Source organism: Vulpes lagopus, chromosome 8 (assembly GCF_018345385.1).
Source record: "Vulpes lagopus strain Blue_001 chromosome 8, ASM1834538v1, whole genome shotgun sequence".
NCBI lineage: Eukaryota > Metazoa > Chordata > Mammalia > Carnivora > Canidae > Vulpes > Vulpes lagopus.
Genome location: NC_054831.1, coordinates 6,254,566 through 6,271,583, shown reverse-complemented (window position 1 = coordinate 6,271,583; position 17,018 = coordinate 6,254,566). Strand labels below are relative to the sequence as shown.

Sequence of the window (17,018 nt, the reverse complement as noted above, 5' to 3'; positions counted from 1 at the left end):
TTGTTGAGTGTTGGAGGGGGTTTTTGGGAGGATGTTCATGCAGGTTTACAAGGGTGCTGGTTCCAGGCATTTGGAGGCTTCTCAACTCCTCCTCGGAAGGAGGAGTCTTCAGAATGAATGTTCTACCCACCATTCTTTCAGTCGGACTGGTTTCCAAGGATGTGGCCTTGAGGGAGTCAGGTGTTGACAGTATAATATCCAGATGGTATACATAAGTGAACCCAGTTAATGTGTCTATATAGACTTCTAGATTTGGCAGGCAGCAGCAGAGATCTACTGGTCTTGTGGCCATTCAAGACAAGCCTTATGAGGAACATCCCTTGCTTCTTAGCCCTGCCACCATCCATCCAGATCAGCCTGCCTTGTTTTCAGTGTGTCCTTGCCTCCATATCCAGCGGCCACACTGTGAACCAACAATTGGTGAACTAGCCAGGACACAATTGGTGAACTAGCCAGCAAGCTGAAGAAATGGGCTCTGGGAAAGAGATGTCATGAGAGAAACCCTGAGTTAGCTGTTGACCTTTTCATAGGATGAGGGGCACCTACGTCAGACACTTATTCACTGCCATGTGAGTATGGGGACACATGAAAACACGGGCTGGTTCGATGGGCGTGTGGCGACACTGCTCAGGGCAGCCTGTTGTAGAGAGTGGAAACAAATGACTCTGTGCTGGGCCGGCTGCTGTGGGGGGCAGGTCAGCAGACCACTGAAATTCAACTAGAGGCTAAAGCCTGAATCACAAAGTTGGAAGAGGGCTGAAGTTGCAGAAGGATGTGCGATGCCCATTGGTCTGCTGGCTTCGAGGCTGATCAACAAGGTATGGGTTGGACCCCATGATAGAGACCACAGAAGGAGAATGCCCCTGGAACTTTGGTCCAAGCTCTGGAAGGGGGTGAAACTCGATGATGAGTAGTGGATTGACTGAGGTGCTGGCCATTTCCTGGCCACGTGGGTACAATGGCATTAAGACAATCTCCCTGTTAATAGGGAGAAGCTGTGCAGTGGGTGAGGCTAGAGGTAGGAGAGGTGGCTGCTAAGAAGTGTACGGAACCTCTACCCTCGCTCCTGGTTACCCTTGAGGTCCTGTGCCATCATCCTGTCCCCTTTGTCTCCTTCCATTTCTGCCCTCATTTGTTTGCTGCCCAAGGCCTTCAGACAGCATTATTTAGAAAAACATTTTGCAAGAGTTTATAATCATTATCTGTGGGACCAACGACTGAGAGGAGCTACTCTTGTATTACCAGAAGCCCCAAAGGCTTCTAGGTGATTTTGAAAACGTTGTTTTGTCATGTTTAAAATCCCAGTGAGATTTTGTTTGGCTTTCATGCTTATGAAATGAATCTATTGCTTCACTGGGGACAGAATCAGGAGCATTACAATGTGAAATCTTCCCATCCAGCATGTTGCAGTCTCTTTATTTATTCTACCTAGATTGATATCTTAGAGTTGTTAAAGAACGAAAGTCCAACCTGTAAATTTGCAGATCAATTGGCCTTATTAAGGATTCATGAACTGAGCAGCATCCCATCTAGGAAGCAGAGGGGAGCTCTGAGGCCTTGTATGAAATGGGTGGTTTTCACGGGAAGGAGGGCAGGAAGTTATTAGTAAAAGACCCCAGTCCCTAAACAAGGTAGCAGGAGACAGGAGAAGAGGAGTGGAGTCAGGGCCTGATTGGAGGCTTTGTGACAGCTCCCCTTGTTCCAAGGTGACCAGGCTCTGGGGGAGGGTGCTCTCTGGTCCCTTATGTCATCCATAAGGGTTATCTTGCCCATTTATGCTTTAGATAACAAAAGACCTTATTCTGAGAAGTAAGTATGGATGCTCAACAAGTCGTGCAGTGTGTTCACATGTGCACTGCAGCTCCTTCAAGGTATTTCCTTATTTGACAGGCGCTTCAAGTAGGTTCTTTTCCATGTGTTCCGCACACACACACATGGGTGTGTTCCATGTTCCCCACAAATGAGAGGAAAGCGCTTCAACAGTTTGCAGCTAAGTTTCCATCCCACAGAGAGGTTATGCTTGAGACTGGGGCATTGGTGACTCCCCAGAGCTCAGTCACAGCTCTTGGCACAGGATCAACCAGGAACTAGGAGGAGATCCAATGAATTGGGCATCCACAGCCCTGTTTTGGGAATTGGGTAGAGGGCAATAGAGTCAATTAGAATGTTCCTTGGAGAGAGCACAGAGGCAGGTGAGATGTTTTCTACATAAGGGGGATTGATTTCTCCTTGCGTGGAAGCAGAAGAGTGGGGCCAGTGGTGGAAGAGTGGGACAGGTCTAGTCTGTAATGATTAACACAAGGAGGGTATGCTGCCAGCCAGTTACCTGCCCTGCGAAGCGGCTCAGTGATAAGATGAAGTCAAAGAAAATAAATGTAGGAGGCATAGCCTGATCTGCAAAGCCGGCTGCTTTGGGCTCCTACAGACATGGCTGCAGGGTTCCTGGCTCCCCTGCAAGTGCTCACGGGGCTGTTGCTCATCCTGTGTGTTGGACGCTGGGTTGAAGGCGGGAAGGTACTGGTGGTGCCTATGGATGGCAGCCACTGGCTTAGCATGAAGAAGGCTGTGCAGAAGCTCCATGCCAGAGGCCACCAGATGGTGGTGGTATCCCCAGAGTTGAATATGCATATCAAAGAAGAGGATTTTTTCACCCTGACAACCCATGCCATAGCTTACACCCAGGAAGAATTTGATCACCTCCTACTGGGTCAGAGGTACCTGGTTTTTGAAAGAATGCCTTTTCTAAAAAGATTGTTGAAAACTATGGAACGCTTGAAAACTGTTTCTTCCTTTTATCAAAGGTCTTGTGAGGGCCTTTTGCATAACAAGAACCTGATCAGGCACCTGAATGCCAGTTCCTTCGATGTGGTTTTAACTGATCCTGTTCACCCCTGTGGGGCAATACTGGCTAGGTACCTGTCCCTTCCCTCTGTGTTTTTTTTGCGGAACATTCCATGTGATTTAGATTCTGAGGGCACACAGTGCCCAAACCCTTCCTCATATATTCCCAGATTATTAACAAGGAATTCAGACCACATGACGTTCCTGCAAAGGGTCAAGAATATGCTCTACCCCCTGGCCCTGAAGTACTTTTGCCACTTTTCTTTCACTCCTTATGCAAGCCTTGCCTCTGAGCTTCTTCAGCGAGAGGTATCCCTGGAGGACATTCTCAGCTCTGGATCTGTGTGGCTGTTCAGAGGGGACTTTGTTCTGGACTACCCGAGGCCAATCATGCCCAACATGTTCTTCATTGGAGGCATAAACTGTGCCAACAGGAAGCCATTGTCTCAGGTCTGTATTGGATCGTATGGGCGATCAGTGTTCCAGGTGGAACACTTATGTTTTTTTAAAGCTTACTTCCAGGTGCTTGCTTATCTGCCAGTCTTTCTGAGATTTCTTCTACCTCTTGTTCTCCTGTGAGTTCTGTGAAATAAATGTTAAAGTACTTCCACTCATGTAGTAAAGGTTTGCAATGGTCACAAAGAGAATTGAGAGGCAGGGGTGCAGGTCTGTGATGGGATCGACAAGCGCCAGCATGGTCAAATGAGACTTTCCTTTCTTCTTCTCCTTCTTCTTCTTCTTCTTCTTCTTCTTCTTCTCCTCCTCTCCTCCTCCTCCTCCTCCTCCTCCTCCTCCTCCTCCTCCTCCTCCTCCTTCTCCTTCTCCTTCTCCTTCTCCTTCTCCTTCTTCTTCTTCTTCTTCTCTTTCTTCTCCTTCTCCTTCTTCTTCCTCTTCTTTCTTCTTTTTTTAATTTATTTATTCATGAGAGACACGGAGAGAGGCAGCGATACAGGCAGAGGAAGTAGCAGGGTCCCTGTAGGGAGCCCAACGTCGGACTCGATCCTGGGACTCCAGGATCAGGCCCTGGGCTGACGGCAGCGAAACCGCTGAGCCACCCGGGGTGCCCTAACAGGCTTTTTATTTTTTTATTTTTATTTATTATTTTTTTTAATTTTATTTTATTTATTTATGATAGGCACACAGTGAGAGAGAGAGAGAGGCAGAGACACAGCCAGAGGGAGAAGCAGGCTCCATGCACCGGGAGCCTGACGTGGGATTCGATCCCGAGTCTCCAGGATCGTGCCCTGGGCCTAAGGCAGGCGCCAAACCGCTGCGCCACCCAGGGATCCCTAACAGGCTTTTAAATATAGCATGATATTTTCAGGATTCATTCAGGTTGTAGTATTGTTTTTTATTGCTTAATAATATTTCCTTCTATGGATATACCACACTTCATGTACGTACTCATCAGTCGATGGACTTTTGTGTTTTTTCTATTTCTTGGCCGTTATGAATACTGCTGCTGTGAACATTCCTGTGCAGGTTTTATGTGGACATATGTTCCAATCTCTTGCATATGTACTAAGGAGTGGAATATCTGGGTTGTGAGATAAACCTTTGAGGAACGGCTGGATTGCTGTTCAGAGTGCCTGCTCCCTTTGTTTTATTGTGATAAAATACACATAAAGCAAAACTGACCATTTTAAAGTGTGCTCTCCAGTGGTGATTGATACACCCGTGATGTAATGTACATCATCACCATTAACTAGTTTCAAAACATTCTTATCACCCCAAAAGGACATGCATGTGCCTTTCTAAGTAGTCACTCTGATTCTACCCTCCCCAGCTCCTGGCCACCAAGAATCTGTTTTCTGTCTATAGATTTGCCTATTCTGGCGATTTGATGGAAATGAAATCATACAGGATGTGGCCTTTTGTATCTGGCTTCTTTACTTAATGTTTCAAGTTCATCCATATAATAACACGTGTTGGTACTTAATTTCTTTTTTAAAGATTTATTTATTTGTGGAACGGGGGACAGAGGGAAGAGTGAGAGAGAGAGTCGAGTCCTTGAGCAGACTCTTCACTGAGTTCGGAGCCTGAAGCGAGGCTCGATCCTTGGGACCTGAGACCAGGAACTGAGCCAAATGGAGTGAGATGCTTAAGTGACTGAGCCATGCAGGTGCCCTGATACTTCATGTCTTTATGGCTAAATAATATTCCTTTCTGTGGATGGACCACCGTTTGTACATTTAGCAGTTGACATTTTCTTTAAAGTCTACCTGAAGTAATCTCTGCACTCGATGTGGGGCTCAAACTCACGACCCTGAGCTAAGAGTCGCATGTTCTTCTGACGGATTGAGCCAGGCACCCCTGCTGATGGACAGACATTTCTATTACCAGTTGATGGGTTTCTACTCTGTGCCGTTGTCTATCCTCCTGCTATGAGCATTTCTGTAAAGGTTTTTTTTTTTTTAACAGTTGTTTTCAGTTCCTTTTTTTAATAGCCACCCTAGGTGGCAAGAAGTGATATCTTATTTTTATTTGCATTTCCTTAGTGACTATTGATGTTGAGTATATTTTCATAGGCTTGTTGACTGTCCTTATATCTTCTTCAATAGTAATCTATTCTGATCCCTTGTGTATTTAAAAAAAACTATTTCTGTTGATGTTGAATGTTGGAGGGAGTCATTAGAAGGATGTTGATGCAGGGTTACAAGGGGGCTTGTTCCAGGCATTTGGAGGCTTCTCAACTCCTCCTCAGAAGGAGGAGTCCTCAGAATGTATGTGTTGTCCACCATTCTTTCAGTTGGACTGGTTTCCAAGATGTGGCCTGAGAGAGTCAGGTGTTGTGGACAGTATACTATCCAGATGGTATACATAAGTGAACCGAGTTAATGTGTCTATATAGACTTCTAGATTTGGAAGGCAGCAGCAGAGATCTACTGGTCTTGTGGCCATTCAAGACAAGCCTTGTGAGGACATCCCTTGATGAAGGGGATTCAAGACATCCCTTGCTTCTTAGCCCTGCCATCACCCATTCAGATCAGCCTGCCTTATTTTCAATGTGTCCTTGCTTCCATATCCAGTGGCCAGTTTGTGAGCCAACAATTGATGAACTAGCCAGGAAACAATTGGTGAACTAGCCATTTTTATAGGATGAGGGGCACCTATGTCAGACACTTATTCACTGCCATATGAGTATGGGGACACATGAAAACACTGGCTGGTTCGATGGGCGTGTGGCGACACTGCTCAGGGCAGCCTGTGGCAGAGAGTGGAAACAGATGACTCTGTGCTGGGCCGGCTGCTGTGGCGGGCAGGACAGCAGACCACTGAAATTCAACTAGAGGCTAAAGCCTGAATCACAAGGTTGGAAGAGGGCTGAGGTTGCAGAAGGATATGTGATGCCCACTGATGTGCTGGCTTCGAGGCTGATCAACAAGGTATGGGTTGGACCCATGATAGAGACCACAGAAGGAAAATTCCCCCGGAACTTTGGTCCAAGGTCTGGAAGGGGGTGAAACCCGAAGATGAGTAGTGGATTGACTGAGGTGCTGGCCATTTCCTGGCCACGTGGGTACAATGGCATTAAGACAATCTCCCTGTTAATAGGGAGAAGCTGTGCAGTGGGTGAGGCTAGAGGTAGGAGAGGTGGCTGCTAAGAAGTGTAAGGAACCTCTACCCTCCCTCCTGGTTACCCTTGAGGCCCTGTGCCATAATCTTGTCCCCTTTGTCTCCTTCATTTCTGCCCTCATTTGTTTGCTGCCCAAGGCCTTCAGACAGCATTATTTAGAAAAACATTTTGCAAGAGTTTATAATCATTATCTGTGGGACCAACGACTGAGAGGAGCTACTCCTGTATTACCAGAAGCCCCAAAGGCTTCTGGGTGATTTTGAAAACGTTGTTTTGTCATGTTTAAAATCCCAGTGAGATTTTATTTGGCTTTCATGCTTATGAAATGAATCTATTGCTTCACTGGGGACAAAATCAGGAGCATTACAATGTGAAATCTTCCCATCCAGCATGTTGCAGTCTCTTTATTTATTCTACCTAGATTGATATCTTAGAGTTGTTAAAGAACGAAAGTCCAACCTGTAAATTTGCAGATCAATTGGCCTTATTAAGGATTCATGAACTGAGCAGCATCCCATCTAGGAAGCAGAGGGGAGCTCTGAGGCCTTGTATGAAATGGGTGGTTTTCGTGGGAAGGAGGGCCAGGAGTTATTAGTGAAAGACCCCAGTCCCTAAACAAGGTAGCAGGAGACAGGAGAAGAGGAGTGGAGTCAGAGCCTGATTGGAGGCTTTGTGACAGCTCCCCTTGTTCCAAGGTGACCAGGCTCTGGGGGAGGGTGCTCTCTGGTCCCTTATGTCATCCATAAGGGTTATCTTGCCCATTTATGCTTTAGATAACAAAAGATCTTATTCTGAGAAGTAAGTATGGATGCTCAACAAGTCTTGCAGTGTGTTCACATGTGCACTGCAGGATCCTTCAAGGTATTTCCTTATTTGACAGGCGCTTCAAGTAGGTTCTTTCCTGACCATTGCAAGAGATGTCCTGGTGTGGAAAAGAAGCAAAACCTACGAGCTAGTGTCCCCCTCCCTGTTTAAAGAAAGCTGCCTTAGCAGTGTTATATATTTTTTGGGTGTGTTCCATGTTCCCCACAAATGAGAGGAAAGCGCTTCAACAGTTTGCAGCTAAGGTTCCATCCCCATAGAGAGGTTATGCTTGAGACTGGGGCATTGGTGACTCCCCAGAGCTCAGTCACAGCTCTTGGCACAGGATCAACCAGGAACTAGGAGGAGATCCAATGAATTGGGCATCCACAGCCCTGTTTTGGGAATTGGATAGAGGGCAACAGAGTCAATTAGAATGTTCCCTGGAGAGAGCAGAGAGGCAGGTGAGATGTTTCCTAGATAAGGGGGATTGATTTCTCCTTGTGTGGAAGCAGAAGAGTGGGGCCAGTGGTGGAAGAGTGGGACAGGTCTAGTCTGTAATGATTAACACAAGGAGGGTATGCTGCCAGCCAGCTACCTGCCCTGCGAAGCGGCTCAGTGATAAGATGAAGTCAAAGAAGATAAATGTAGGAGGCATAGCCTGATCTGCAAAGCCGGCTGCTTTGGGCTCCTACAGACATGGCTGCAGGGTTCCTGGCTCCCCTGCCAGTGCTCACGGGGCTGTTGCTCATCTTGTGTGTTGGACGCTGGGTTGAAGGTGGGAAGGTACTGGTGGTGCCTATGGATGGCAGCCACTGGCTTAGCATGAAGAAGGCTGTGCAGAAGCTCCATGCCAGAGGCCACCAGATGGTGGTGGTTTCCCCAGAGTCGAATATGCATATCAAAGAAGAGGATTTTTTCACCCTGACAACCTATGCCACACCTTACACCCAGGAAGAATTTGATCACCTCCTACTGGGTCAGAGTTACCTGGTTTTTGAAAGAATGCCTTTTCTAAAGACATTTTTGAAAACTATGGAAGGTTTGAAAGCTGCTGCTTTGATTTTTCAAAGATCTTGTGAGTCGCTGATGCATAACAAGAACCTGATCAGGCACCTGAATGCCAGTTCCTTTGATGTGGTTTTAACTGATCCAGTTTATCCCTGTGGGGCAATACTGGCTAGGTACCTGTCCCTTCCCTCTGTGTTTTTTTTGCGGAACATTCCATGTGATTTGGATTCTGAGGGCACACAGTGCCCAAACCCTTCCTCATATATTCCCAGATTATTAACAAGGAATTCAGACCACATGACGTTCCTGCAAAGGGTCAAGAACATGCTCTACCCCCTGGCCCTGAAGTACATTTGCCACTTTTCTTTCACTCCTTATGCAAGCCTTGCCTCTGAGCTTCTTCAGCGAGAGGTATCCCTGGTGGACATCCTCAGCTCTGGATCTGTGTGGCTGTTCAGAGGGGACTTTGTTCTGGACTACCCGAGGCCAATCATGCCCAACATGTTCTTCATTGGAGGCATAAACTGTGCCAACAGGAAGCCATTGTCTCAGGTCTGTATTGCATCCTATGTGCGATTAGTGTTCCAGGTAGAACACTTATGTTTTTTTAAAGCTTACTTCCAGGTGCTTGCTTATCTGCCAGTCTTTCTGAGATTTCTTCTACCTCTTGTTCTCCTGTGAGTTCTGTGAAATAAATGTTAAAGTACTTCCACTCATGTAGTAAAGGTTTGCAATGGTCACAAAGAGAATTGAGAGGCAGGGGTGCAGGTCTGTGATGAGATCAACAAGCACCAGCATGGTCAAACGAGACTTTCCTTTCCTTTTTTTTTTTTTTTTTTTAATTTATTTATTCATGAGAGACACAGAAGAGGCAGAGATACAGGCAGAGGAAGTAGTAGGGTCCCTGCAGGAAGCCCAACGTGGGACTCGACCCGGGACTCCAGGATCAGGCCCTGGGCTGACGGCAGCGAAACCGCTGAGCCACCCAGGCTGCCCTAAGGCTTTTTAAATATAGCATGATATTTTCAGGATTCATCCAGGTTGTAGTATTGTTTTTTATTGCTGAATAATATTTCCTTCTAAGGATATACCACACTTCGTGTACCTACTCATCAGTCGATGGACTTTTGTGCTTTTTCTATTTCTTGGCCATTATGAATACTGCTGCTGTGAACATTCCTGGCAAGTTTTATGTGGACATATGTTCCAATCTCTTGCATATGTACTGAGGAGTGGAATAACTGGGTTGTGAGATAAACCTTTGAGGAATGGCTGGATTGCTGTTCAGAGTGCCTGCTCCCTTTGTTTTATTGTGATAAAATACACATAAAGTAAAACTGACCTTTTTAAAGTGTGCTCTCCAGTGGTGATTGATACACCCGTGATGTACATCATCACCATTAACTAGTTTCAAAACATTCTTATCACCTCAAAAGGAGATGCATGTGCCTTTCTAAGTAGTCACTCTGATTCTACCCTCCCCAGCTCCTAGCCACCACGAATCTATTTTCTGTCTATAGATTTGCCTATTCTGGCGATTTGATGGAAATGAAATCATACAGGATGTGGCCTTTTGTATCTGGCTTCTTTACTTAGCTTAATGTTTCAAGGTTCATCCATATAATAACACGCGTTGCTACTTAATTTCTTTTTTAAATATTTATTTATTTGTGGAACGAGGGACAGAGGGAAAGAGTGAGAGAGAGAGTAGAGTCCTTGAGCAGACTCTTCACTGAGTTCGGAGCCTGAAGCGAGGCTCGATCCTTGGGACCTGAGACCAGGAACTGAGCCAAATGGAGTGAGATGCTTAAGTGACTGAGCCATGCAGGTGCCCTGATACTTCATGTCTTTATGGCTAAATAATATTCCTTTCTGTGGATGGACCACTGTTTGTACATTTATCAGTAGACAGACATTTTCTTTAAAGTCTACCTGAAGTAATCTCTGCACTCGACGTGGGGCTCAAACTCACGACCCTGAGCTAAGAGTCGCATGTTCTTCTGACGGATTGAGCCAGGCACCCCTGCTGATGGACAGACATTTCTATTACCAGTTGATGGGTTTCTACTCTGTGCCGTTGTCTATCCTCCTGCTATGAGCATTTCTGTAAATGTTTTGTTTAACAGTTGTTTTCAGTTCCTTTTTATTATAGCCACTCTAGGTGGCAAGAAGTGATATCTTTTTTTTTTTTTTTGCATTTCCTTAGTGACTATTGATGTTGAGTATATTTCATAGGCTTGTTGACTGTCCTTATATCTTCTTCAATAGTAATATATTCTGATCCCTTGTGTATTTAAAAAAAAACTATTTCTGTTGATGTTGAATGTTGGAGGGAGTCATTAGAAGGATGTTGATGAAAAAAAAAAAAAAAAAGAAGGATGTTGATGCAGGTTTACAAGGGGGCTTGTTCCAGGCATTTGGAGGCTTCTCAACTCCTCCTCAGAAGGAGGAGTCCTCAGAATGTATGTGTGTCCACCATTCTTTCAGTTGGACTGGTTTCCAAGATGTGGCCTGAGAGAGTCAGGTGTTGTGGACAGTATACTATCCAGATGGTATACATAAGTGAACCCAGTTAATGTGTCTATATAGACTTCTAGATTTGGCAGGCAGGGGCAGAGATCTACTGGTCTTGTGGCCATTCAAGACAAGCCTTGTGAGGAACATCCCTTGCTTCTTAGCCCTGCCACCACCCATTCAGATCAGCCTGCCTTGTTTTCAGTGTGTTGTGAATCCATATCCAGTGGCTGGTTTGTGAGCCAAAAATTGGTGAACTAGCCAGGAAACAATTGGTGAACTAGCCATTTTTATTGAATGAGGGGCTTATGGACTGCCTATGTCAGACGCTTATGGACTGCCATGTGAGTATGGGGACACTTGCAAACACTGGCTGGGGGATCCTTGGGTGGCGTAGCGGTTTAGCGCCTGCCTTAGGCCCAGGGCGTGATCCTGGAGACCCGGGATCGAATCCTACGTCGGGCTCCCGGTGCATGGAGCCTGCTTCTCCCTCTGCCTGTGTCTCTGCCTCTCTCTCATTGTGAGTATCATAAAAAAAGAAAAATTAAAAAAAAAAAAAAAGGAAAACACTGGCTGGTTCGATGGGCATGTTGGCGGCACTGCTCATGGCAGCCTGTGGCAGAGAGTGGAAACAGATGACTGTGTGCTGGGCCGGCTGCCGTGGGGGGCAGGTCAGCAGACCACTGAAATTCAACTAGAGGCTAAAGCCTGATTCACAAGGTTGGAAGAGGGCTGAGGTTGCAGAAGGATGTGCGATGCCCACTGGTTCGAGGCTGATCAACAAGGTATGGGTTGGACCCCATTATAGAGACCACAGAAGGAAAATGCCCCTTGAACTTTGGTCCAAGCTCTGGAAGGGGGTGAAACCTGATGATGAGTAGTGGATTGACTGAGGTGCTGGCCATTTCCTGGCCACGTGGGTACAATGGCATTAAGACAATCTCCCTGTTAAGAGGGAGAAGCTGTGCAGTGGGTGAGGCTAGAGGTAGGAGAGGTGGCTGCTAAGAAGTGTACGGAACCTCTACCCTCCCTCCTGGTTACCCTTGAGGTCCTGTGCCATCATCCTGTCCACTTTGTCTCCTTCCATTTCTGCCCTCATTTGTTTGCTGCCCAAGGCCTTCAGACAGCATTATTTAGAAAAACATTTTGCAAGAGTTTATAATCATTATCTGTGGGACCAGCGACTGAGAGGAGCTACTCTTGTATTACCAGAAGCCCCAAAGGCTTCTAGGTGATTTTGAAAACGTTGTTTTGTCATGTTTAAAATCCCAGTGAGATTCTGTTTGACTTTCATGCTTATGAAATGAATCTATTGCTTCACTGGGGACAGAATCAGGAGCATTACAATGTGAAATCTTCCCATCCAGCATGTTGCAGTCTCTTTATTTATTCTACCTAGATTGATATCTTAGAGTTGTTAAAGAACGAAAGTCCAACCTGTAAATTTGCAGATCAATTGGCCTTATTAAGGATTCATGAACTGAGCAGCATCCCATCTAGGAAGCAGAGGGGAGCTCTGAGGCCTTGTATGAAATGGGTGGTTTTCACGGGAAGGAGGGCAGGAAGTTATTAGTGAAAGACCCCAGTCCCTAAACAAGGTAGCAGGAGACAGGAGAAGAGGAGTGGAGTCAGGGCCTGATTGGAGGCTTTGTGACAGCTCTCCTTGTTCCAAGGTGACCAGGCTCTCGGGGGAGGATGCTCTCTGGTCCCTTATGTCATCCATAAGGGTTATCTTGCCCATTTATGCTTTAGATAACAAAAGACCTTATTCTGAGAAGTAAGTATGGATGCTCAACAAGTCTTGCAGTGTGTTCACATGTGCACTGCAGGATCCTTCAAGGTATTTCCTTATTTGACAGGCGCTTCAAGTAGATTCTTTCCTGACCATTGCAAGAGATGTCCTGGTGTGGAAAAGAAGCAAAACCTAAGAGCTAGTGTCCCCCTCCGTGTTTAGAGAAAGCTGGCTTAGCAGTGTTATATATTTTTTGGGTGTGTTCCATGTTCCCCCAAAATGAGAGGAAAGCGCTTCAACAGTTTGCAGCTAAGGTTCCATCCCCATAGAGAGGTTATGCTTGAGACTGGGGCATTGGTGACTCCCCGGAGCTCAGTCACAGCTCTTGGCACAGGATCAACCAGGAACTAGGAGGAGATCCAATGAATTGGGCATCCACAGCCCTGTTTTTGGTATTGGATAGAAGGCAACAGAGTCAATTAGAATGTTCCTTGGAGAGAGCACAGAGGCAGGTGGGATGTTTCCTAGATAAAGGGGATTGATTTCTCCCTGCGCGGAAGCAGAAGAGTGGGGCCAGTGGTGGAAGAGTGGGACAGGTCTAGTCTGTAATGATTAACACAAGGAGGGTATGCTGCCTGCCAGCTACCTGCCCTGCGAAGTGACTCAGTGATAAGATAAAGTCAAAGAAAATAAATGTAGGAGGCATAGCCTGATCTGCAAAGCCGGCTGCTTTGGGCTCCTACAGACATGGCTGCAGGGTTCCTGGCTCCCCTGCCAGTGCTCACGGGGCTGTTGCTCATCTTGTGTGTTGGACGCTGGGTTGAAGGTGGGAAGGTACTGGTGGTGCCTATGGATGGCAGCCACTGGCTTAGCATGAAGAAGGCTGTGCAGAAGCTCCATGCCAGAGGCCACCAGATGGTGGTGGTTTCCCCAGAGTCGAATATGCATATCAAAGAAGAGGATTTTTTCACCCTGACAACCTATGCCACACCTTACACCCAGGAAGAGGTTGATCGCCTCCTGTTGGGCCAGAGTTACCTGGTTTTTCAAAGAATGTCTTTTCTAAAGACATTTTTGAAAACTATGGAAGGTTTGAAAGCTGCTACTTTGATTTTTCAAAGATCTTGTGAGTCGCTGATACATAACAAGAACCTGATCAGGCACCTGAATGCCAGTTCCTTTGATGTGGTTTTAACTGATCCAGTTTATCCCTGTGGGGCAATACTGGCTAGGTACCTGTCCCTTCCCTCTGTGTTTTTTTTTGCGGAACATTCCATGTGATTTAGAATCTGAGGGCACACAGTGCCCAAACCCTTCCTCATATATTCCCAGATTATTAACAAGGAATTCAGACCACATGACATTCCTGCAAAGGGTCAAGAACATGCTCTACCCCCTGGCCCTGAAGTACTTTTGCCACTTTTCTTTCACTCCTTATGCAAGCCTTGCCTCTGAGCTTCTTCAGCGAGAGGTATCCCTGGAGGACATCCTCAGCTCTGGATCTGTGTGGCTGTTCAGAGGGGACTTTGTTCTGGACTACCCGAGGCCAATCATGCCCAACATGTTCTTCATTGGAGGCATAAACTGTGCCAACAGGAAGCCATTGTCTCAGGTTTGTATTGGATCCTATGTGCGATCTCTGTTACAGGTGGAAGTTTACTTCCAGCTCCTTTTTTGTCTACCAGTCGTTCTGTGATTTCTTCATCTCATTCTCATGAGAGTTTGGTAAGATAAATATTAAAGTACTTCCACTAGTGTTGTAAATGTTTGCAATCGTCACCAAGAGAAATGAGAGGTAGAGGTGAGGGTCTGTGCTGGTCTGAACCAGCTCTGGCATTAGCATCCAATACTGTCCTTTTGGAAATGCACTGTCTTCATGTTTGTGCAATTTTCTTTGTGCAGGAACAGGGATGCTGATTTGTGAGCGGATCCATCAGGAATTGTTTTGTGTATGTGTGTGTGTGTGTGTGTGTGTGTATGTTTTTTAAGATTGTATTTATCTACTTGAGAGAGCGAGAGAGAGCGATTATGACTATGGTAAGGGGCAGAGGGAGAAACAGGCTCCTTGCTGAGCAGGGAGCCCAATGCAGGGCTGGATCCCAGGACCCTGGCATTTCAACCTGAGCGGAAGGCAAATGTTTAACCACTTAACCTGTTGAGCTGCTCAGGTGACTCCCATCAGGAGTTTTTGCTTATTCAATAGAAGGAAAAAGGCACTGCAGATTGCGTTTGTTGACATAATAGCTTTTAGTGGCCCTGTCTTGGAAAGAATTAGAGTGTGACCCGATCACAGGGGACCTAACCTCCACAAGGAAGTAGAAGTGTCAGAGAACTTGAGTAAATAATGTGGGAGTGAGACAATGCAGATGAGACAAGAAGGGGTCCGTGCGAGCCATAAGAAAAAGAAAGGAGTTCAGCTTTTGAGAGGTGGAGCTGTGCTGACTAGTTTTCTGACCTGGGGTTGAGATCTGGTGTATGGCATGGGCACGATCAGAATTGGACTGCAGGTTGGCTAAGTCTTTTACTTGTGATGCTGAAGCCATTAGAGGATGGTGGGAGGGACTAGGATGGAGATCAAGCTATGAGCGTATAAACCCAGTGAAGGGGGTGGGCAGTGATGAACATCTAAAAGGGGAAGGGGATGTTCAGAGGGGTGACTGCATCACCAAGCCCACCCCACCCCACATTTCCATGGTAGGAACTACTGCTTTACTAATAGTTTCACAGGCAACTTACATTAATCCTGGATATTTGGGTTTAATTGAAGTAGGACTCATGGGAGCTATTTGTTTCTTAGTCCACTGAGTTAGCCAACTTTTTTTTTTTTTTACCATTTATGCCATATTCACTTTGTTTATGTTAACTTCCATGACTTTAGATCTTTACATAGTTTTTGTATTCTTATTCCTGCAGCTCTTTTTATGTATATATTATTGCACAGGACCCTAATGTCATTTCTGTTTTTGCCGATACCAAAAGGGATTTATCCTACTTGGCTTTCTTTTTCCCTCACATAATGCATTTATTCACTTATAAAATATATATATATACTTAATAGATTTGTAAAAGTTGAAAAATAGAAAGGCATTTAAGAAGTCATTGTTGGTTTTTTGCTTTAAAATTTTTTTTAGGGCAGCCTGGGTGGCTCAGTGATTTAGCCTCCCTTGGCCCAGGGTGTGATCCTGGCGACCTGGGATCGAGTCCCATGTTGAGCTCCCTGCATGGAGCCTGCTTCTCCCTCTGCCTGTGTCTCTGCCCCTCTCTATCTTACTGTCTCTCATGAATAAATAAATAAAATCTTAAAAAAATATTTTTTAAAAAAATTTAAATTCCAGTTAGTGGAATTTAAATAATAGTATAATATTAATTTCAGGTGTAGAATTTAGTGGTTCAGGACTTCCATAAAACACCTGGTGCTCATCCCCAACAAGTGGACGCCTTCATCCCCATCTCCTCATTCTCCCATCCCTCCACCCACCACCCCTCACATAACCACCAGTTTGTTCTCTGTATTGAGTATGTTTCTTGACTTTTCTTTTTCCTCCCCCATGTTTGTTTTGTTTCTTAAATTCCACATACGAGTAAGATCATATGGTATGTGTCTTTCTTTGACTTATTTAACTAGCATTATAGCTAAATAAGTCAGCTCCATCCATATGTTGCAAATGGCAAGATTTCATTCCTTCCTATGATTGAGCAAAATTCCATTATATATCTAAATATATATTGCATCCTTTTTTTTTTGAGAGAGAGAGAGAGAGAGGGACAGAAAGAGTGTCTGCAGGGGTGGGGAGGAGGAAAGGTGCAGAAAGAAGGAAAGAGAACCTCAAGCAGGCTCCATGCCTGGCATGGAACCCTATGTGGGGCTCAATTCCATGCCCCTGAGATCATGACCTTAGCCGGAATTAAGAGTTGGATGCTTAACTGACTGAGCCATCCAGCTGCTCCTATACCACATCTTTATCCATTAACTTATTATTTTTTTTAACCACCCATTCTTTTGATGGACATTTGGGCTCTTTCCATAATTTGGCTATTGTAGATGCTGCTGCTATAAACAGGGTGTGTGTATCCCTTCAAACTAGTACTTTTGTATTCTTTGGGTAAATATCTAGTAGTGCAATTGCTATATCATAAAGTATTTCTATTTTTAACTTTTTGAGAAACCACCATACTATTTTCTGGAGTGGCTACATCTTTTAGTTTTTCTGTGAATATATTCTTTGGAGTTAACCACACTGGTTCAAATTTTTCCTCCCATTTTTCTAGCTGAATGGGCTGGTGGGCAGCCTCACTATTTTCACAATGAGCACACAATAAATATTTTCTATTATCATTATTTAAAAGGTGCCCAGCAGGACAAAGTATGTCATCTGAAGACCTTTAGACGTTTGTGCCAATTTATTTAGTACATGAAAGATAATTTACACTGAAATTCTCAAGTGTTTTATGTGATAGGTGCACTGTTCCCACTTTTGTTCCACTAAATTCTTTTTTTACTTTGAGATCTTGTCACTCTTGTTTGGTTTGGTTTACCCTTAG

The 17,018-nt window shown here is 45.2% G+C and overlaps 4 protein-coding genes across 5 annotated transcripts in view; all 4 read left to right on the top strand.

Annotated features, from left to right (window-relative positions):
- LOC121496936 (UDP-glucuronosyltransferase 1A1-like) overlaps positions 1–17,018 on the top strand; it is an 81,786-nt gene that overhangs the window by 43,031 nt on the left and 21,737 nt on the right. The window lies entirely within an intron of this gene.
- Positions 697–3,551, top strand: LOC121496938 (UDP-glucuronosyltransferase 1A3-like). The gene has a single exon (XM_041765860.1). The coding sequence runs from the start codon at positions 2,428–2,430 to the stop codon at positions 3,418–3,420; it is 993 nt and encodes a 330-aa protein (XP_041621794.1). The 5' UTR covers positions 697–2,427; the 3' UTR covers positions 3,421–3,551.
- Positions 7,715–9,027, top strand: LOC121496937 (UDP-glucuronosyltransferase 1A3-like). Its single transcript, XM_041765859.1, has one exon. The coding sequence runs from the start codon at positions 7,919–7,921 to the stop codon at positions 8,909–8,911; it is 993 nt and encodes a 330-aa protein (XP_041621793.1). The 5' UTR covers positions 7,715–7,918; the 3' UTR covers positions 8,912–9,027.
- On the top strand, positions 11,274–13,838 carry LOC121496941 (UDP-glucuronosyltransferase 1A3-like). Its single transcript, XM_041765863.1, has one exon. The coding sequence runs from the start codon at positions 13,224–13,226 to the stop codon at positions 13,755–13,757; it is 534 nt and encodes a 177-aa protein (XP_041621797.1). The 5' UTR covers positions 11,274–13,223; the 3' UTR covers positions 13,758–13,838.